The 22,802-nt window shown below is 52.4% G+C and overlaps 1 protein-coding gene across 1 annotated transcript in view; it reads left to right on the plus strand.

The window, feature by feature from the left end:
* Positions 1-15,075, plus strand: part of URB1 (URB1 ribosome biogenesis homolog) — a 74,405-nt gene extending 59,330 nt beyond the window's left edge. Inside the window, exons 31-39 of the mRNA XM_061134408.1 lie at positions 3,842-4,002; positions 4,467-4,578; positions 6,605-6,711; positions 7,240-7,383; positions 8,478-8,587; positions 10,532-10,729; positions 12,144-12,385; positions 12,757-13,329; positions 14,493-15,075. Coding sequence (XP_060990391.1) covers positions 3,842-4,002; positions 4,467-4,578; positions 6,605-6,711; positions 7,240-7,383; positions 8,478-8,587; positions 10,532-10,729; positions 12,144-12,385; positions 12,757-13,329; positions 14,493-14,674 — 1,829 coding nt within the window. The 3' untranslated portion in view covers positions 14,675-15,075. The remainder of the gene's footprint in view (positions 1-3,841; positions 4,003-4,466; positions 4,579-6,604; positions 6,712-7,239; positions 7,384-8,477; positions 8,588-10,531; positions 10,730-12,143; positions 12,386-12,756; positions 13,330-14,492) is intronic.
* Positions 15,076-22,802: the final 7,727 nt, after the last annotated feature.

The following is a 22,802-nucleotide window of genomic DNA, read 5'->3' on the forward strand; positions in this document are numbered from 1 at the left end:
GTATGTATATGTGTGTGTGTGTTGGTTGCTTTAGAGTTTATTATATACATATTCAATTTATTGTGGTTTACCTTCAAGTGAGATTATACCACTTCATGGATAGTAGAAGCACCTTAGAATAGTATCTCTCTCTCCCCTCTTAGCTTTCATGCTATATGTATCATAAATTTTCCATCCATGTGTTAAAAAAATTCACAATATGTGGTTATTTTTGCTTCAAACTGTCAATTACCTTTTAAAGGGATTTTAATATTTTATGTTTATCCCAAAGTTATCATTTCTTGTTCTCTTCATTCTTTTATGTAGATCCAGATTGCCATCTTCTATCATTTTCCTTCTCCTCAAAACACTTCTTTTAAGAATTCTTGTAGTTTATGGCTATTCATGATCCATTCCTTCAGCTTTTAAAAAGTCTTAACTTCTGAAAGATTTTTGCGGGGTATAAAGTTCTAGGTTGACAAGTTTTATTCTTATTGTACTTTAAAGATGTTGACACCTTGGTCTAGATTGCATTGTTTCTAACAGGAATTCTGCTGCCATTCTTACCTGTGCTCCTCTGCATATTTTGAGATCACTTTTAAGACTTTTTAATCATTGGTTTCAAGCAATTTGATTATGATAAACTTGGGTATAATTTTCTTTATTTTTTTGGTTTGGGGTGTTCAGTGACTGTCTTTTGTAGTTTTTCAAATTTGGAAGAGTTTTGGCCATTATTTCTTCACTTTTAGGGACTCCACTTCCACATGTATTAGCCTGCTTGAAATTGTCCCACAGCTTACTGATGCTCAAGTTTTGTTGAAGTGTAGTTAATTTACAATGTTATATTAGCTTCAGGTATACAGCAAAATGATTCAGTTATACAAAATCATATCTATTCTTTTCCCTTATAGGTTATTACAAAATATTGAGTATAGTTCTCTGGGCTATAAGGTAGGCCTTTTTTCCCTCTTATATAGCAGTGTATGTATGTTAATTCCATAGTCATAATTTATTTCTCCTCCCTGGTCCTTTGGTAACTATAAAGAAGTTCATTGTTTTATTTATTTATTTTTTTTTAGGTTCCACATATAGGCAATATCATGTTATTTCTCTCTCTCTCTCTGGGGCTTACTTCAGTTAGTATGATAATCTCTAAATTCATCTCCATGTTGCTACAAGTGGCATCATTTTGTTCTTTTTTATGGCTGAGTAATATTCCATTGTATAAATGTACCACATCTTCTTTTACGCATTCCTCTGTTGATGGGCATTTAGGTTGCTTCCAATGGGTCTTAGTGCTGCAGTGCTGCAGTGAACATTGGGGTACATGTATCTTTTCGAATTATGGTTGTCTCCAGATATATGCCCCAGAGAAAGCAATGGCATCCCACTCCAGTACTCTTGCCTGGAAAATTCCATGGACGGAGGAGCCTGGTGGGCTGCAGTTCATGGGGTCGAGAAGAGTTGGACACGACTGAGCGACTTCACTTTCACTTTTCACTTTCATGCACTGGAGAAGGAAATGGCAACCCACTCCAGTGTTCTTGCCTGGAGAATCCCAGGGATGGTGGAGCCTGGTGGGCTGCTGTCTATGGGGTCGCACAGAGTCGGACACGACTGAAGCGACTTAGCAGCAGCAGCAGCCAGATATATGCCCAGGAGTGGGATTACTGAATCACGTGGTAGCTCTATTTTTAATTTTTTAAAGACCCTCCATACTGTTCTTCTTAGTGACTGTACCAGTTTACATTGTCAACAGTTCATCCAGTGCATTTTTCATTTCAGACGTTTTAAAGTTTTATCTCTAGAAGCTTGATTAGGATTTTCTTATCTTCCATGTCTCTCCTTAGCACACCCAGTCTTTCCTCTAGCTTCTTTTTATTTATTTGTATATTTTTAGCTGTGCTGGGTCTTCATGGCTGCACAGCCTTTTCTCTGGTTGTGGTTTGCAGGCTCAGGTGTTATAGTTCCCAGGCTCTAGAGCACAGGCTCAATAGTTGTGGCCCACAGACTTTAGTTGCTCCAAGGCAAGTGGGATTCTCCCAGACCAGGGATTGAACCTGCATCTCCTGCATCAACAGGCAGATTCTTTACCACTGAACCACCAGGGAAGTCCATCCTCTAGTTTCCTGAGCATGTAGAATTCAGCGCTGCTAACTTTATACATGTCTTTGTCTACTAATTCTGTTATCTGTGTCATTTACAAGTCATTTCCAGATAGTAAGTTTTTCTCTTCATAATGGGCCATGTTCCTGCTTGTTTGACTATCAGGCAGTTTTTATTGGAAGCCAGACATCGTGAGTTTTACCCTCTTTGGGGCTGGGTATTTTTGGTATTCTTGTGAAATGTTGTTTGGCTTTGTTCTAGTACACATCCAAGTTCCTTAGAAATGGTTTGATCCTTCCAGTGTTGCTTATAAGCTCTGTTAGGTGGGACCAGAGCAACATGGAAGGACCTTTGCTGCACAGGTGAGGTGACATGTCCTGTCCCTGGGTGCTGTGGGGACGTGGCCCTGGCTGGTGGGAACAGGAGCTGTCTCCAGGCGGATGGGAGCCTGGGGTCATCCCTGCTCACCCCTCCGGGTGGTTCTTTCCCCGCCTGGGGGGTTTGCTCATGTGCTCATGCTGACGGGCACTCTCCCAGTGGAGCAGTCTTCTCTTGGGCTCGGCCTCGTGAGCTCCAGCCACTTGGCCTCCCAGGCCCCCCCCCGCCCCCCCAGCTCTGTGTCCCCAGCTCAGAGCTGCCTGGGCTCTGCCTCGGTTTGCCCCCCTGTGCCATGGCCTGGGAACTCCAGGTGTGAGCTGGAATGATCGGAGGGTCGCCTGGTTTCCCGTCTCAGGATCACTGTCCTCTGTTGCTCCATGTCCAGTGTATTGGAAATCCTTAGTTCATGCCTTCAGCTGTTTTTTCAGTTGGACAGATGAGTCTGTTTCCTGTCTCTTTCCTGGCTGGAAGTGGAAATGCTGGTCCTTCTGCATTACGGTGTGAGAGCTGAGAAAGGGGAAGGGACCCGCACGTAAGCGGCTTCCAGGAGCTCCCGCTGCTTCGGAGGAGGAGGATGCACGGGTCCCCGCCCTGGCGTGACTCAGCCCTGTCAGCCCAGGCAGGCACTGCAGGCACGCCCACAGGTCCTCCACCGGCTGGTCTCTACACTTCTGGACAGCCCCCCATTTGAGGACCGTTATGTGTCCGTATAGCTGTTTGGACTAAGAAGAAGTAGCTATTATCATTTTTCTCCTTCATTTATTTTTAGCTTTTTTTTGTTTGTTTAAACTGTGGACATTATCTTTTTAAGTGTTAAATTTTGGGGAGAGAAAAGAAAAAAGTTTGACTTGTATAAAATATTATCAGTGGTATATACATATACATGTTTTTGGTTTATCTTTTATTGACAGTGCATTCCAAGGTTACTCATCCGACTGACTCAGCTGGCTTTCCCTGCCGACTCCCTTCCTCCCACCTCCCCCCACCCCCCATTATGTCCTCAGGCTTCTTCATGCTGGGACCTCAGTGGTGGGTGCTAATGTCACCTCTGACACCTCCGAACATCTCTGATGTTCTCTGACTCATCGGGTATTTGTTAGAAGCGATGAAAGAGTCCTCGTTGGGATTTACAAGTGTCTCTGAAACTGAAGGCCTGTGGTTGCTGCCACGGGAGGGGAGACAGTGTTTTAGACAACTGCAGCAGAACTTACGGGAGCAGGAGGGGGACTCGCATTTCTGTGTCTGGCACACACACGCTGCAGGTGATAGTAAAATGCAAAAGGAAATGGAATTCTGTGTTGCACGTGTATCATGGAATCGTTTTGTGTGTGTGTGTGTGTGTGTGTGTGTAGTTAACACTGTGTTTGATCTCCCTCAGAATTTGTGGTGGACTGTAGAAAATTCGTGGATTCCAACGCTCTGGGCCTGACCGTCACGGCCCTCAGCAGCTACGACCCGCAGATGCGCGCCGCGGCCTATTCCGTGCTGGCGGCTTACTACTCGCAGCTGGAGGGGGCGCGCTTCCGGGAGCAGCCCCAGGTAACCCCCAGGGGCTGAGGGGGCCGGCTCTCCGCCCGGCCTGGTGGGAGGGTTTCCTGAAGAGCTCAGAGGCGTTGCCCAGAGACTCTGATACAGAACAGAAGCCTTGTCTCCTCCGGGCGGGGCGCAGGGGGTGTTACCAGAGGTCATCTTGGGCCCTCAGCCCTGGGTGGTGGAGAGAGGTCTCTCCACGCAAGAACTCTTCTTGCGTCACGGAGGGCAGAGCAGTTCTCATTTCTGCCGACTGGTTTCTTGATCTGAACTCAGGTTACAGCAGCTGTCACCTAGGACACAGAGCCTCAGAAGCCGTGCCCTGAAGTGGGGGGCGGGGGGGGCAGAGTGAGCCCCTGGATGTGAGAAGCAGGCCACCCTGCAAAGCCATGGAGTTGGCTGCGAGAGACAAGGCTGGTCACAGCTGTTCTGCACATTCTCCCCCCAACCCCGCCCTTTTTCCTGCTTTTAAGGTACTGTACCTGTTGGACGTGGTCCGGAACGGGATCCGAACCAAGAACATGAGACTCACCTTCACCCTGACTCTCTTCATTGCCAAGGCAGCCTTGCAGATTTTGAAACCAGGTACCACTGCTAGAAACAGGTTGGGGCGAGGTGGAAATTCTGAAGCTGAGCAAGGCCGTTTGGCGGCGTTAATCCCACTAGCATAACCAGTCCACTGGCACATGTGTGAGGGTCACAAGTGCAAGGTGCAAGAGAGTGTGTGTGAGTGCGATGGGGGTGAGTGTGAGTTCCTATCTGCCTGCAGGCGTCTAAAGCTGTAGTAAAAGCAGATCACAGCTCCACCAGAGGGCCTGTTGAGGGACTCACAGATCTACATGCAAGCGCTTGGAAGGGGCCTGACCCAGAGGCCCCATCGGTGCTGGCAGCCACGCTCCAAGCTCGGAGTCAGCGTCAGCGCAGCTCACCAGCGGAAGGACAGGCGACCTGTGGGTCCCTGTGCCTGCGTCCCCAGGGGGTCACTGTCAGCGCAGTTCACCAGGGGAAGGACAGGCGGCCTGTGGGCCCCTGTGCCCGCGTCCCCAGGGGGTCAGCGTCAGCGCAGCTCACCAGTAGGAGGACAGGCGGCCTGTGGGCCCCTGTGCCCGCGTCACCAGGGCGCAGAACATGGCTCCACTTTGTCTTCACAGCTGCCCACTCTCTGGGTGATCTGAGCACAAGTCAGTCTATCATGGGACCTTTTCTTTTTGTTACTAGTGAAAACTTACAGAATGTTGATGCCGTTAGGGACCACAGGGCTCTTTGCAGGTAACGTGGTTGTTTGCAGATGGCAAGACAGCCTTCCAGCCGGAGGTTAACCCCAAGGTTAAGTAGCTTGTCTGTGCATGCCTGCTAAGTCGCTTCAGTCATGTCTGTCCCTTTGCAACCCCATGGACTGTAGCCCACCAGGCTCCTCTGTCCATGGGATTCTCCAGGCAAGAATGCTAGAGGGGGTTGCTATTTCCTTCTCCACTGCATCTTCCTGACCCAGGGATCAAACCGGCATCTCTTAGGTCTCCTTCATCAGCATGTGCGTCCTTTACCACTAGCGCCACCTGGGAAACCCAAATAGCTTGTCCAAGGCCCCACGATTGGTCTACAGTAACGTTGCTGTTGGAATTCAGATTTGATTTTCATCTGGTCCTGTGTCATTTTTATGGCATGGTTTGGTTTTTTTTTTTTTTAACCTTAGAAATTATGGGAGGAAAAGAAGGTAATTAGCCATTTAGACTCTAAAGAAACAGGCTCTTCAGAGAAAATATCCTGGCCGAGGTCACGAGGGATAGTCTTGGCCTTCTGTCCAGTCTGTGCCCCCCCAGGTGAGCTGTCCCACATCAGACCTCATGTCGGTGCGGGGGCTCAGGGCAGCGGTGTTGGATGGGCTGTGAGGCTGCAGGTGCTTTGGATAAATGGGAGGCGACGGTCCAAGGGTAAGACCAGGGGAGGAGGTGTTGGCCCTATTGCATCCCAGAGCCAAGTGACCCAGGGCAGGTCTGAGCCCCCTTTGCTGTGGAAGTTCCCTCAGTGGGAGGCTGATGAGCTGGTATTAGCCCTGTGCTGTCTTCGGTGTGGCAGCCCGCACTCTGCCCACCAGCTGATTGGAGCTTAGGCTGATCCCTCGGAGGGAGTGGTATCAGCAAAGGACCGAACATCCCCAAGTGGTTCCTGAGCCGTGAGAGAAGCCCTTATGCCGTGTAGACCTAAGGTGTCTTACTGCATTTTAATTCTTGAGAGCTGATCACCTGGATGAGAATTAGAAAGCCCCGTGGGGGCAGAGATTTCTGTCTGACCACCACCCCCCCGCCAGGACCCCACTCCCCAACTCCACCTGGCCACGGGGTGTCCTTTTGGCGCCATCCTGAGTGACAGCTGGGCTTCCCTGGTGATGCAGACGGTAAAGTGTCTTCCTGCACTGCAGGAGACCTGGGTTCGATCCCAGGGTTGGAAAGATCCCCTGGAGAAGGAAATGGCAACCCACTCCAGTAGTCTTGCCTGGAAAATCCCATGGATGGAGGAGTCTGGTAGGCTACAGTCCACGGGGTCACAAAGAGTCAGACACGACCGAGCGACTTCACTTTCCCTTTGAGTGACAGTCTGCTTGTGTTCACAGAGGAGCACATGTACATGAAGATCAACAAGTTCCTGCTGTCCCACGAGTACCTGAACATGAGCAAAGTTCCAGGCTTCTACCAGTTCTTCTACAGCTCGGACTTCGAGGTAGCACCCTGCCCTGAGACCCATGAGGTCCCCAGTCTCCTGAGTGGGATGCTCAGCCACCATGCCAACGCATCCCCATGGAGACTTGTCGGCGGCAGAGCCCAGGCCGGGGTGGAGCATGGGGGTCGTGTGCGGGGGCAGGTGGGCCTGCCTGTGAAAATGCTTCCCAGTCCACACCGTGATTCTCAGGTGCTTCTCAGACCTCGCAGACCCCAGAAGCCTCGAATCACAGCCTCCTCGCTGTTATTTTCTGGGCGAATCACAGGGTTGACTATTGATGTGCTTTTATGGAACACATGAGCACAGTTGAGCGTGTAAATGTGACCTGGTCCTTTATTCCTGACCCGGAGAAATGGAAGCAGAGACAGAGGGAGGGTTTTTAATAACAGACCCAGAAACGGAGGGTCGGGGGCTGCCATGCTGCAGTCTTCACCACCCCTTGAAAATAGTGGTGCTGGAAGAGTTTTCAGGGAAAAAAAAGAGCCTTCACGTGTTTAACGACGGTCTCTTGTTTGCGGGGCTTTACAGCAGAAGACGGAGCGGGAGTGGGTGTTGGGGCTCCTTCGCCAGGGAATGCGGGACAAGCACTGCTTCGAGCTCTGCGCCAGGCGGGGCGTCCTCCACATCGTCCTGTCCTTCTTCAGCAGCCCGCTGTGCGACGAGGCGGCCCAGGTAGGCGCCCCTGCTCGGGTTTCCACCACCTGCAAGTCCCGCCCCGTGGACCCTCACCTGACCGCCTGTCTCGACATTCGCTTCCCGGTGCCCTCACCTGGGCCCAGGGCCAGTGGGGAGGGAGGCGGGTAGTGAGGAACAGGAGGCTCTGGGCAGCCGAGAGCTCTGCAAACATGTCACCCCACACACGACTGAGGCACTTCCAGACACACGCAAGCCACCAGCATGTCACGTAACACAGAAACTGCAGGTCTTCTGACCTTGGTGGGGAAAGGAGTCAGGCTTCGAAACCGGCTGCCTCACAGCTGAGGAGGAAGTCCACACATGAGCTCTGTCACTGAAGCAAGAAATCATGTGGAGTGAGATGTTAATTAGGAAAAGCCTGTGGGGTTTTGATGAGTTTGTAGCCTTATCAGTGTCTGTCTCTGGCATCACCTAAAATATGGCTAAAGAGGAGTGAGTCTGCATAAGCAGAATTTGAGTAAGGTGGATTTCTACTTTTTATGGCATGTTAGCACTCTAACACACCCAATTAGGGACTTCCCTGGTACTCCAGTGGTTAGGGCTCCGTGCTTCCACTGCAGGGGGCATAAGTTCAATCCCTGGTCCAGAAACTAAGATTCCCATATGCCATGTGGTTTGCAAAAAAAAAAAAAGTGGGGTGGGGAGGAGCACCCCGTTCACAGTTCCAGCGAGAGTCCCATCTCTCTGTCCTCTCCATGTGGTAAAACAGAGGCGATGAAATGAGCCGCCAGCAGTTCATGGCTGGACTAGCTGTGAATCTTCACTGTCCCGGCTCAGGCTGCCGGGATGCGGGGCCGCGTGGTTTCCGTGCCGCGTCTCCCCTGGTGATGGGTTAGCGGGTGGGTGTCCCCAGGCTTGCGCTTTCCCTGCGGCCGTCTGCATCCTCTGGCAGTTACGGTGGGGAGGGTGGTCCCCCACGGCCACCATTCTCGCAGACCTGGCAGGTGTCACGTGCAGCGATCGCCTGTGTAGTGGGGACACACCATTCTGTTTTTTAAAGGCCTTTCCTGGTTCGGGTAAGTCAAGTTTTTCCCACGGAAAACCAATGACTTTTTGCTTGGGGTCTACAGAACTGGATTCTGGAGATTCTGCAGAATGCCGCCCGGGATGCCAGGTCTGCCTATGAGATGCTGCGGGACTACAGCCTCCTGACGTGGGTCCTAAACATCCTGGAGAGCAAGTGAGCACCTTGTATCCTGAGAAGAGGCAGGGGGGTGGGGTGGGGGGGTGGGGGGGGGTGGGGGGTGGGGGGGGGTGGGGGGTGTGGGGGGGGCGGAGGAGCGCAAGCGCAGTGGGCATCAGGTGGAGGGGGAGCACGCGTGCGTGCTGGACATGGGGAGGGGTGGGGAGCGCATGCGCACTGAGCATCGGGTGGGGGAGCGTGCATGCGTGCTGGGCATGGGGGTGGGGAAGCTTATGCGCACTGGGCATCGGGGAAAAAGGGGGGCGCGAGTGCACATGCGTGCTGGGCATGGGGTGGGGCGGGGGACCGCATGCGCACTGGACATGGGGCGGGTATAGGCAGAATGAGTGCATGCGTGCTGGCCATCAGGCAGAGGGGAGTCGGGGGGAGACCCTGAGATCATGGCAGCTCCTGCTGCTCCAGTGTCCGCTAGGAGCGTCCAGGAGAATCCGCGTTCCCCAAAACAGCGTCCTCTACACCACCTTTCCGTCTTCTGTGCAGCCCAGGCTGCTCTCCAGGAGTGGGGTTCTTCCCGAGGTTGTGAGGCAGAAACGGGGAGCCTCGGGTTTCGGGAGCACTCGCTCACGCGGTGATGTGGGTTCAGCGCGCCCAGGGTCAAGGTGCCCTGCTAAGGGCCCATGCCGGAGCCGCATCGAGGGCTGGCATGGGCGTCTTGTCTTGTGACCGGGGCTGCTGTCACTGGCTGGCGAAACGGCACGGATTCGTTTTCTCCCCTCCCGGGGTCCAGCACGGTCAGCTTCGGTGAGAGCCCTCTTCCCAGGGTCCACAGTGTCCCCGTGTCCGGGCAGGGAGGGAGAAGGAGAGCGCTCTGGTCTCTTCCGCTTCTTGACAGACAGTGACAATGAAAGTCGCTCAGTCGTATCCGACTCTTTGTGACCCCATGGACTATACAGTCCATGAATTCTCCAGGCCAGAATACTGGAGTGGGCAGCCTTTCCCTTTTCCGGAGGCCCTTCCCAACCCAGGGATTGAACCCAGGTCTCCTGCATCGCAGGCGAATTCTTTACCAGCTGAGCCACAAGCTTCTTACAGGGTGCTAATCCGGTCATGGGGCTCCATCCTCATGACTTCATCTAAACCTAATGACCTCCCAAAGGCCCCACCTCCAAATACAGTCACAGCGGGAGTTGGGGCTTCAACCTGTGAATGGTGGGGCTTCTACCGGTGAATGGTGGGGCTTCTACCTGTGAATGGTGGGGCGGGGTGGAAGGGCACACGGTTCAGCCATAACGTGACCCGTTTTGATTCCTAACAGTCTCCTACTTCTGAGGCTGTGTGAAAAGATGAAGACTCTTGTCTCAGCAGGCAGCCCCCTCAGTGACAGGAATCTTTCCTTCAGACAGCTGTCTGTGATAATAATTCTGGGACTATCCAGACTCTTTGCCCTCCCCCCGCCCCGCGTTTTTTTTTTGTTTTTTTTTTCTCTTTCTTTCTTCTTTTGTGCATTTTTAAAAAGAACTTAAAATTTTTTCTCCTAAAGAAAGCAGTATCTTCTCTCCGAAGGCCGCACTGGCTGATTCTCTGCTCCTGGCTGTTAGCTCTGTGCTTTAGAGTGGGTTGTTCTCGTGCGCAGGGAGGCTGTCCCTTCCATGCCAGAGGCTCCGGAGTATCTCTCAGATGGGACTGAGGGGAGAAAGGAGGGTTGGTGAGAAAGTTTCTGATGAGAAAGGAGGGTCGGGGCCTCGCCCTGGGATGGAGCTGCGTTTTGTAGCAGACACCCTGTCTTTCCTTGGGTGCCGTGCCTGTCCGGGGCTGCAGTGGCTCAGTGAACGCATAGAAGGGTTGGGGGCTGGGGGAGAAGCCGGCCCCTTGGGGTGGCCACCACCTTCACCGTCTCCTCCCTGGTTCCCACCCACCCCCTCCAGGAGATGGGAGGAGAGGATGTGACAGAGAGCTGACTCTCCCCATGTTTGGCTCCAGGTTTCTGGAAACTGAACTGCTCTCCAACCTCATCTCCCTGCTGCACACGCTGTGGGTGACCACGCTGGGCAACAGAGACGTGCAGGCCGGGGCGCAGCCTCCCTGCAGGCCTGGGTCCCAGGAGCCCCCGAAGCTCCTGGCCCTGCACCTGGTGGACGAGTTCCTCTACGTTCTCCTTGTGCTCACGAAGCACCTGAGGTGAGCCCCTCCCCCGGTCCCGGCTCCACAGGTGGGCTCGGCCGGGGCTGTGGTCCTAACCTCAGGACACCCATTTCCCCTGTTCCTCTTTAACAGTTAAACTTTAGGAGCTTCCTTAACACGCTCAGGAAACCTGCAGCCTGTCATGCCAGATCATTTTTAGCAGGCAAACCATCTACCTGGATATTTGGATTCAAGCAGTCAAAATGATGTAGAAGAACATGTTTTCTGTGATTTTAAATCTAAGAAAGTTAGGTTGTTCCCAAACTCACCTCCACCTGTATTAGCCTGCACAGGCTCCCTTTCAGCTATGAATTTCCTAGAAAACTTCAGTATTTTCCCCTTGGAATTACACACTTGGTTTCCTCAGGAGAACTCAGTGCTTGTGAGATTCTGCTGTGTTAGAGAAAATACACCATGTCCTCAAGCTTCTGGTGTGGGAACAGAGGTGTGCTGATGGGAACCAGGCAATGGATAGCGAATGGATTGTCATCTCAGAGTGAAAACCTTCTTGATAAAGAACAGGGCGTTTGGTTTTCTGTTGTTCTGAAATTAGCTGTTGAATCGATGCTGGGTAGCCATGTTTCTTAGTTCAGTTTAGTTCAGTTCAGTCACTCAGTCGTGTCTGACTCTTTGCAGCCCCATGGACTGCCGCACACCCGGCTTCCCTGTCCATCACCAGCTCCCGGAACTTGCTCAAACTCAGGTCCGTTGAGTCGGTGATGCCATCCAACCATCTCATCCTCTGTCGTCCCCTTCTCTTCCCACCTTCAATCTCTCCCAGCATCAGGGTCTTTATTTTGGAGTTGTCCAAAGACACAACACTCCAGTATTCTCGCCTGGGAATTCCGTGGACAGAGGAGCCTGGCAGGCTACAATCCATGGGGTCACAAAGAGTTGGACACGACTTAGCAACTAAACCACCAAAGACACACTGGTCTCTGAGAACTGGCTGTCATTGACAATAACAAGTGTATCAATAATAAATTGATACAAATATTTAATAAATTTATTAAATAATAAATAACAATAAATGTGAAAACTGTATAGGGCAGACAGTTTTGAATTTTAAATTCCTTAGAACTTGGAAGAATATATGTCCTTCCAATGCCCTCCGCAGGCTGGGCCATGGGTGGTGCTATCCATGGGCTTCTCTTGGCCTTTAGTTCCCGAGTTGGAGAGGATCCCATGGTCCTGGAGTTGATAGCGGGGCGGCTGGCATCCTGACCCTCTCCCGGTTTCCAGAGAGCTTTCTGTGCCTCCAGGGTGGAGGTTGGACCCTGGTCCCCTGTCCGCCTCCCCTGGGGAGGTGCTGGGCTCCACGCCCTGGTCTGTTGGAAAGGGTCGCCCGGGTCCTGGGCAGCAGGCGACGAGGCAGCTCTCGCCCAGACCGGGATCATCCGCTCGCCCACAGGCCCACCTTGGCCTCCACCCAACTGACCGGCTTCTTCGCGGCACTCGACTCGGTCCTGAGGTACCGGGCCACCGTGCTGCTGGCCTTCAAGGACATGAACCGCCTGACCGTGAACGCCACGGTGCTGTCCACCCGGGACGTCCTCGTGCTCCTGCACAAGTGGAACCTCGTGGAGAGAGACGTCCGGCTGCAGGAGGACCTGAGGGCCGCCGCGGAGAAGTGCCAAGTCCGGGAGCTGCTGAGTGAGTGTCCGCCGCATGGTTCTGTCTCATCTCTCACTCCAGGGCGTGCTTGCTGCCCTCCCCACCCCCCAGAGCAGCCGGTGTCTCCCCAGCCCCCGCCCCCGAGGCTTAGAGACAGGGCCTGTGTGTCTTCATAGCGCTCGCAGGAGATGCGGCCCCGGCTCTGCCGCTCCCCGGTGCTCAGCTGTTACGTAGCGCTAATGACGGTCACAGGGAAACACCGAGCCCTGCCCGAGCTCCAGGCCGGCGCGTCCTATGGGAACCCAGCTCTGAGCTGTGCCCTCCCCTGCGTGGATGCCCCACCCTCTGCATCTCTGTGGGGAAATGGCGGTCTCACGCCTTTTCTCTTTTCCTCTGTGTGCGGGTAACAGAGATGCTCAAGGAGAAGAACAAGCCTGGCGCGCCAGCCCGAGCCAAAGGCCCGCGGGCCCGGAAGCGGAGACCCGGCGAGGCGGAGGAGGCGGAGGACCCCGAGCTGCCGGCGTCCGCCCTGGAGGCCTGCAGGGGCCTCCTGAGGTCCATCCTGACCCACTGGGAGCCCGAGGTCCCCGGCACCGACCCGGAGCGCGAAGACGCGGGCCCCGTGGGTGCCATCGCCTCCCTGGTGGCCAGCTGGGTGCTGCGCTCCGCAGCTGGGAGCCCGCTTGGCCGGGCGGACGCGGCGGGCCTCCTGGGCTGGCTCGAGAGCCACATCCTGCCGCGGCCCGCGGTGGTGGCTGAGCTCCTCCGCGATGGCGCCGTGACGAGCGGCCTGTTCCGCCTGTACAGCAGGTTCTGCGGCGCCGCGGAGCCGGAGGGGCCGGAGGACCGCTTGGCTGGCCTCTTCAACGCCGTCCTGCTGCGGCTGGTGGCGGCCCGGGGCCCCGTGGGGAGTCCCCTCCAGCCGGTGCTCGAGGCCGTCCACCTCTCCTCCCTGGACGCCGAGGAGGATGCGGACACACGAGGTAACGTGGGGGGCTGGGCTCGGAGGCTGCAGACCGCGTGGGGAGGGCTTGGCGCCGGGAGCACTCCCCGTTCTCACAGCCTGCGGCCGCTGTCAGTGAAGCCTTGCAGGGAGGACGGCCCTCAGCACGGGTCTGGGGAGCACAGAGAGTCAGCCCCTGGGTCCCAAGTGTGCGGGGGAGAGGGAGGCCCTGCCTCTGCCTTCAGGTGGGGACTTTGATCGACGGGGAAACAGCGGAGAGGAACGCCCTCTGGACGGCCTTGTGTCCCCCTGGGGGCGCTGCGAGGCTTTCTAACTTCCTGCTGTTATCATTCACGCAGAATTAGGTTGTGCCTGGTGGTCACAAGCGCACACACATGCGCATACAGGCGCCCAAGTCACAGTTCAGCTGCACAGCGTTTAGTGGGTGCTTGATAAAGGTGTGGTGGCTTCCCTGGTGGGTTAGTGGTGAAGAACCTGCATGCCAGTTCAGAGGACATAAGAGACACAGGTTCGGTCCCTGGGTGGGGAAGATCCCCCGGAGGAGGGCAGGGCAACCCGACCCAGCATTCTTGCTGGGGAATCCCCACGGACAGAGGAGCCTGGGGCGACAGTCCATGGGGTCTCAAAGAGTCAGACTCAACTGAAGTGACCTAGCAGGCGATAAAGGTGTGCCTGCTTGGGTGAGGCAACAGCAAAGGCCATAGGAGGACAACAGGGAGGCGGTGGGCGTCTGCAGGGTTCTCCTTAGTCATCTGGAGGGTTGGCCCTTCAGGGAGGGCTGGAGGGGGGCAGGGAAGGGGCGGGGCCACAGCCCGGCAGGTGAGCTCACCTGGTCGCAGGGGGGCCCTGCTGTCGCCCCTGCCCTGTAAACCTCCTCCCCTTGCCTGTGCCCATGGCCCAAGGGCCACCCCTCCCAAACTTCAGTTGTGGTTCTTGGCCTGGGTGGGTCAACACCAAGGATGAGGCTTACATTCAACACACAGTCATCACGTGAGAAAAGAAAAGTTTTAACACGAACTGGAAGGATGAGCCCAGCAGTTAGGCACAGGCAGGATTGACTACCTGCACGCTCGCCGCAGGTTGCCACCTGGGGCTGCGTGAGCCCCAGGTCACCGTGTACGGGGTGGGAGACTCGTTCCCAGCTGACCGGGCTGCACCCTAACGGCCTCGTCCCTTCCTCAGCTGCCGCCGCGTTCCTGGTATCTCTATACATTAAGGACATCTGGCTGGGGGCTCAGCGGCCAGACACTCTCTTGAGCCATGTCCAGATGGTCCTCGACGCCGCGGAGGAGTCGGGAGGGGGCGACGAGGAGGCCATCGTCCGGCTCTGCAGGGACATCGCGGCCACGGTCCCCGACACCTGACCCCTGTGGCCGGCACCTCCGGCTCCAGGTTGCAGGAGTCGGGTTGAGTCTGGTTTCCCCGGAAGGCCTGTGAGATGCAGGCTGTGCATGTCGACCCGCTGTTGTGTCGGGAAACGTTGGCTTCATTTAGGTGACTGATACATAATAAGCTCAAGGGACCGTGTATGCAGAGAGGTCAGGGTTAGAGTGGGCCTGGGCGGCCCCACCTGGCCCGGGAAGACCCTTCCTCTGAGGTGCTCATTGTTCCTCAGAGAAATACCTCAAATTGAGGTAACGCTAAAGTTGAAATGTCTAAAAGTATACGAGACACAGGAGCATGAAGAGAGATGTTTCAAGTTTCCTTTTCAGAAGAAGTCACAGCAAAGTTTTGTGTAACTTTTTGAATAAATAAACCCTTCCAATATTGTGTTAAAGTTGTTTTACTAAATGAAAGGTCATTGTACTAAATTCTTAAAGTATAAAATTATTTTGACTTCTGCTTGGAAAAGACAGCCTATATTTTTAAAAATTCCGTTTGAAAGAGAGGACTTTGAATTTTATAACTTGTTAATAAATGTCTATTTTTGTTAGGTTTTGTATTTCGTTTTTATTGACTGAATCAGACTATTTTTATTCTATAGAAACCTGCATTTTAGAGTTGAGGATTTGACTTTTAAGTTTCCTATATAAATTGATACTGTAGCTGGCGAGCATTGAATGTGAAATTTCATGAATTTCATGCCAGGTAAAGTTCGGTCCTGTTCACCTGAAGCTCTGTACATACCCTCTTGCCATGCCAGCACTCAGCACTCCCGGTCCGTCACCGGGGAGGTGGCTGTTTATTTACCCTAACGGCATTTATCCCCTGGAGGAGGTCATGGCATCCCACTCCAGTATTCTTGCCTGGAGAATCGCCATGGACAGAGGAACCTGGCAGGCTACAGTCTATGGGGTCACAAAGAGTCGGACACAACTAACCACGTGACACCTATAGCGCTGGGAATGGCTTGGTTGCAGCTTAAGCGTTTGTTTCCCTTTGTTTCTCTCCAGTGTTGTTTAGACTCTTTGCTGCTGTTATTTTGTTTTGTTTTGTTTTGTTTAATAATGACTTGCCAAGTTCTTGCCAAGACAGGAGTAATTCTCTGTGCATTTATCCCCTTCCTACAAGTTGGGCTGATCATCTGGAAGGCAAGGAGTGTTGACTTCTCCTGTTCCTTCCCCTGCAAAATTCCCACAGTGGTGGTCTTAGAATCTTCAGAATCTAGAATGCAGTGTTTAGATTCAAGTTGGAAGGGCCACGTGGTCCTCTTCCCTTTGTGCCTCTCCGGAGCCCGTCGGTATCCCTTCCCCCATCGTCCCTCTAACCCGCTGACCCTGGGTGTGTTAGGCCAGGCCAAGCCTGGCCCTCAGCTGGCAGAATTTTTTTTCAGTCACCTGGGATGGGGTGGGGTGGGATTTGTGGGCTTCATGGTGTGATGCTGGCTCCGGACAATTTGCCTGGAGGAAACTGTCAGGCCCTAGAGAACTAGGTCCTTTGGGGGTCTCAGGTCACATGGTCACACCCAGAACGGGACCCGGCTGCATGGAAGGTGTGGCTTGGGTCCCTTGACCACAGTCAGCGAGCCTGGCCGGGCGGGCACTGTGAGGGGGTGGAGGGGAAGCTGGCAGGCCCTTCAAGGGTGCCCTAAAAAAGGTACAGGTCAGCCATGTTGAAAAAGGACTTCACAGGGCCTGGACCCCATCTCAGTCTGTCCATGCTGACCACGCTCGGCCGCCTCTCCAGTGAGCTCTGAACTCTGTGTTTAGTGTCTATGGGAACAACGACAGAAGGATAAGACCCCCCTCCGGACAGGGGAATCTTGAAGATCGTATCCAAGTTACTCGTTACCTAAGAGAGCACATACACTGATCACCCCTTCCTCCAGACAGGCCATAAGTTTTTCTGTACCTGTCGGAGTGTAACCTCATGCTTATTGATTATTGGCTAATTGTTTAACTGTCTGAGCACATGGCACATGAGTGATGGGGTTATTGGGATTGTCTTTACCCTTCCTTAGTTTATGTAAGTCTCAAGGAATTTGGGGTGGTGGGTTCGGACACGTACACGTGGCCCATTTTCACAAGTGCTGGTCAGGGTCCTTGGCTAAGAGGAGACTCTGCCTTGGGCCCACCGGTGTAATAAACTGCACTCCACTCTCTGCATTGTCCTTCTGAGTGAGTTTGTTTCCCGGAACGCGTGACTACATTTGGTGCATTGGCTGGGAAACTCCTCACTTTGAGGAGACAAGTCCCATTTGGGACTACTCCAAGGCCTTGTGGCTTGAATCTTCTAGAGGGGGGAAGGCTCCTCATCCTTCTGGAAGTATTCTGCTTCTCAATGCCCGGACCTTTCACGTTAGCAGGTAGTGGACGGCAGCAAGGGAACGGAGCACTCAGGTGAGGAGGAACCCACCTGGCAGGGTGGAAGAGGGGGCCTGATCACCCCCCTGGGAGGGACTATAAGGAGCGGGGACCCACAGGAGCCTGGAATAGGCAGGCGGCGATTGCTTGGTACACAGGTCGGCGAGCATGCTAAGGTTTAGGAAGGAAATTTGTGAAGGTCATTTAGGAGGTGTTTCCACGCCGTCTCGGGGAAAATTATTACCAAGCGATCGCCAGGGGATTTTTAGGATAGGAAACGGGTCCTTGTATGCTCGTATTCTGCCCTCCCCCAGGAGGTGTCCCGTCTGCTGTGAAATTCTTGACCCCCTCGGAATTGTCAGGCTAGAAGGAGGGGGATACAGAAGTGAGTATGAATTGGCTTTTCCGGAGATGGCCTGGGACATGAGATATTTAACCCATCTGTGTTTTCATCCGCACCTGATCAAGCCCACCAGGGCAGAGCGGACTTTAAGGGAGAAACAGTCTTGGACTATGTGGTGTTCTGTTTCGGCTGTGCTGACCAGCAGGTGAAGACACGCCAATCCCCCTTCTCCCTCTGTGATCTGGCAGGTAAGGCTCTTCTCACCCCAATTAGGAAGGAGCAGAATAGGCAATTTAAGTGTCATTGAGTGGAAATATCAGAAGTACATAAGGTACTGAGAACTTCATAGACAGAACAAAAAGGAAAAGTAGAAGAAGGTCCGAGAAGGTAAGCAAGATGGGGGGAAGTGAATCTAAGGCAACTGTATTGGAGTGCATGATTAAAAATTTAAAGAAGGGATTAGGAGGAGACTATGGGGTGAAGATGAAGCCTAACTGCCTCCACATACTCTGTGAGGTTGAATGGCCTCCTATGGGAGTAGAATGGCCACCAGAGAACACCTTGAACTTAAAAATAGTGGAAGCAATCTATACAGTAGTCACAGGAGAGCCGGGACACCTGGATCAATATCCATCTATTGACTCATGGCTAGGGTTAGCTCAAGACCCTCCTACTTGGACAAGGTTCTGTATCCAGAAGGGAAAGGGAAAAATATTAATGGCACAAAAATTGACTGATGATAAAAAAGGAAGTTCTACAGGATTTGGACAGGGATGACCTGACCCCTCCCCCACACTGGATAATGATGCGCCTGCCTCCCAGTGCTTCACCAGGACCGGAGGCCGCCTTAATGCCCGATCCAGGGCCAGGTGAAGTTCCTGCAGCAGCCGCTGCTCTTCCGCCAGCTCTCCCGGAGGTCCTAGAGCTGCCGTTTGGGCAGGCTCTGATCCCGGTGACAGAAGCCTCTGGTCAACACTTCCAGGATCCGGCTCCAGCCAAACCGCCCAAGCTATACCCGCCTCTCCCGGTGAGTACTGACAAGAAGGGGAGGGAGATGTTGGAATTAAGCAGAGACTGCGCTCTGCCAGAGAGCCAGAGGGAATAAAAGAGAACAGACAAGAGACTTACAGTGCAAGCTGCTGCTCTGGAAAACTCTATCTCGGGCCCTCCGGAAAACCTTCTCTGCCCCAGGGACAGGACAGTCCTTCAACCAGTCCCAAGGGAGGCCCCGGTCCCCGTTACAGCCAAACCAGTGTGCCCGGTACCGAGCTTTTGGCCACTGGAAGAATGTATGCCCTAAGGCAAGGAAGGAAGAGGAAGCTCCTGCAGTTGTGGGGCTTGCTGACTTGGAAATTAAATAGGGCTGCTGGGGCTCAGAGATATCAGGTCCCCGAGAGCCCATGGTAAGCTTAAAAGTGGGAGACCAAAACATTGCCTTCATGGTGGATACAGGAGCAGAACTGTCGGTAGTAACAAAACCTGTGGCACCACTGTCCAAAAAGACTACCGCTGCAACTGGGGTATTGGGAGAAGAGATGATTAAATCATTTTGCCAGCCCAGAAAATGTCAGATGGGGGGGGGGTGGGCACCAAGTGATTCATGAATTCCTCTACATTCCTGAGTGCCCAGTACCCCTGTAGGGAAGAGACTTGTTCTCCAAACTAGGAGCACAATTGACTTTCTCCCCTGAGGAGAGGCCCACCTTCCAGACGGACTCTGATTTATTTGCTCTCTCTGTCATCTCCAAGATGAGTGGAGGTTGCATGAGCCTCCGAAGGAAGAACCGGGTGGGCCAGAAGAGCATGAGAGAGAGCTAACTCAATTATTCCCTGAGGTCTGGGTGGAAGACAATCCCCCCTCCCCCCAGGCTGGCTAAACATCACGCCCTGGTGATAATAGAGCTCAAACCAGGCACCATCCCGGTTAGAAAGCGCCAGTACCCGCTACCGACAGAGGCCTGGGCCGGCATACTGCCCCACATCAATAGATTGAAACAAGCGGGCATTCTAGCGGAGTGCCAGTTGGCTTGGAATACGCCAATCCTGCCAGTCAAAAAGGAAGGAGGACAGGACTATAGGCCTGTATAAGATCTCAGGCTAGTCAACCAGGCTACTGTGACTTTACACCCCACTGTTCCAAACCCCTATACCTTGCTTAGCCTCCTCCCACCGAGGACTAAAGTTTACACTTGCCTAGATCTCAAGGATGCCTTCTGCATACGCCTCGCCCCAGCGTCACAGCCCATCTTCACCTTTGAATGGGAAGATCCAGTGGGGAGCACCAAACAACAGCCATCTGGCCTCCCCCACAAGGGTTTAAGAACTCCCCAGCCATCTTTGGGGAAGCCTTGGCTTCTGACCTGGACTCATTCCATCCAAAGGAGTATGGATGTCGGCTCCTACAATACGGGGATGACCTGCTGCTGGCTGCCGAGACCAAGGAAAAATGTTGGGAAGGGACAGGAACACTGCTCCAGCTGTTGATGGAAGCAGGTTACTGGGTGTTGAAGAAGAAGGCACAGATCTACAAGGAGGAGGTAAGGTATCTGGGGTTTGTTTCAAAGAAGGGCACAAGGTTCCAGACCCTAATTTGGTCCTATTTACTGATGGCACTAGCCTGATAAAACAAGGACAACGGCTGTCAGGTTAGCCAAAGTGGAAGGGGCCATCAAGACTGAAAAGGGATGGTGGGAAGTGCCAAGTGGCAAATTATTGGTACCAGAGGAGCTGGCACACACTCTGGTAAGCCAAACACACCAAGCGACCCACCTAGGCCATGCTGCCTGCTCACAGGTTAATGCTGCCTCTCCGGTATTCAGACAGAAACTTCCAGGTATTCAGCTGAAAGGCACGCTTCCCCTTGAGCACCTGGGAGTGGACTTCACTGAAATGAAACCTCATCGACACTACCGTTACCTGCTGGTCATGGTATGTACGTTCTTGGGATGGGTAGAAGCTTTTCCTACCTGGACTGAAAGAACATCAGAAGTAGCCCGGTGCCTGCTTAGGGAAATAGTTCCCAGATTTGGACTTCCTACCAGCACTGGTTCAGACAATGGCCTGGCTTTTGTAGCTGATTTAGTACAACAAGTAAGCAAAACTTTAAACATCAAATGGAAACTGCACACTGCATATAGGCCCAGAGTTCTGAGATGGTGGAATGAACCAACCGGACACTTAAAGAGACTCTCCAAGTGGATCATAGAGACTGGATGGTGCTCCTGGATGGACTTGCTTCTGATGGCTCTGCTCAGACTCAGGATGACCCCACAATCCCAAGGCTATTCTCCATATGAAATTGTGTATGGGAGGCCTCCTCCCATAATAAAACAGGTGTCAACAAATTTGCCTCAGGTAAGGGGGGATAGGATTTCACAGCAGATAGAATTGGGTAAGGTAATAAATCGGGTAACTAAGTTTGTACAAGAAAGGGTGCCGTTCCCCCTTGGGGAACAGATTCATGAGCTTACGCTTGGTGACCAAGTATGGGTCAAAGATTGGAAACATGATTTGCTAGCCCCTTGGTGAAAGGGCCCTTATGTTATTCTAACTACCCTTGCTGCAGTTAAAGTTGCAGGTATTGTCCCTTGGATCCATCATACGAGGGTGAAGAGAACATACCACACAGACCCAGAAAACGCTGAGTGGACTGCACAGAGGGACCCCGCTGACCCTCAAGAGACTAAGACCATCCTTAAGAAGAAGAAAAAGAAGATCCCGGATGAGCCCCTTCAGGATGAAGCCGCACAATCAACTCCTGCTGCTTGGCCTCATGAACGTGATTTTGAATTTAACTTCCATTTCAACTCAGGACAATGTTTTCATCTCATGGGCACATTCCTATGCAGACTTCCACAACACCTCCAACTGCTGGGTATGTAGGACTATGCCTCTGTCTGTGATGGATGGACTTCCTTGGTGGGTGTTACCGCTCTGCCAAGGAGATTTTAACCACTCTGATCTTTTCTGGGTGACAAAATGAGATTTTCCCCTCTCTTGTCAATGATAACCTCTCCTTGCTCTCTTGGTGTAAGACCTACAGTTAATAGACTCAGGTCATGGGGTTACATTTGATATAAATGCCAGTGTAACAAAAGCCTAACCTACAACAAGCCCTGGTAAATCTACCTTATTTACATGCTAGGTGGACAAGATCTGTGTTTCAATGGTATGAGTATATTGCTGCCTTATTCGTACCCTCTTTAGGGACAACAGATATTATGATTAAAGTAGAGGCCTTGACTAATTTCACAAAACAGGCCCTCCTAGATAGAACAAAAGCCATCCAAGCCTTAAATGAAGAGCAAATCCAAACGAGAAAAGTGGTAATTCATAATAGAATGGCTTTGGACATACTCACAGCTACTCAAGGAGGGACCTGTGCTATAATTAAGGTTGAATGTTGTGTATACACTTCTGACTTATCTAGCAATGTATCGATTGCTTTAGATGACATGAAAAACCAGGTAAAAGCAATGTCAAATGAAAACATTCCTTTCTGGACTTTGGTCCTATCTTGGGTCAAGGGCGATTGGTGGAAAACTATATTTACCACTGTTATAGTTGCCTTGATAGTTCTGCCTTGTGGACCCTGAATTTTACAATGCCTTGTGAATTTTGTAACCCAGAGGTTGAAAGCGTTCTCTCGTGGGTGGCTGGAGGGCTAGGGTACAATATATTGCAATAAATCATGCTAGTTACAGAAACTAGGAGCATCAAGAGAGGGGAATGAAGAAGGAATTCATAGGGCCTGGACCCCATCTCAGGCCTGTCCATGCTGACCATGCTTGGCCGCCTCTCCAGTGGACTCTGAACTCTGTGTTTGGTGTCTATGGAAATGACAACAGAAGGCTAAGACCCCCTCCAGACAGGGGAACCTTGAAGATTGTATCCAGGTTACTCCTCGCCTAAGAGAACACATACACTGATCACCCCTTCCTCCAGACAGGCCATAAGTTTTTCTGTACCTGTCGGAGTGTAACCTCGTGCTTATTGATTATTGGCTAATTGTTTAACTGCCTGAGCACATGGCACATGAGTGATGGGGTTATTGGGATTGTCTTTACCCTTCCTTAGTTTATGTAAGTCTCAAGGAATTTGGGGTGGTGGGTTTGGACATGTACACATGGGTATAAAAGATTTTCACAAATGCTGGTCGGGGTCCCTGGCTAACAGGAGACTCTGCCTTGGGCCTGCCGGTGTAATAAACTGCACTCCACTCTCTGCATTGTCCTTCTGAGTGAGTTTGTTTCCCAGAACGCGTGGCTACAACAATGTGAACTGAGAGTTATAAAAAGAGTATTGCAGAAGTACTGAGAGTCAGTTATAAAAAAGGCTATTGCAGAAGTAATAGCTGAAACTATAATGTGATATAGTAAAGATTAGTGGATATATTTTCATCTTCAT

The sequence above is a fragment of the Dama dama genome, chromosome 31 (genome assembly GCF_033118175.1).
Source record: "Dama dama isolate Ldn47 chromosome 31, ASM3311817v1, whole genome shotgun sequence".
Lineage (NCBI taxonomy): Eukaryota > Metazoa > Chordata > Mammalia > Artiodactyla > Cervidae > Dama > Dama dama.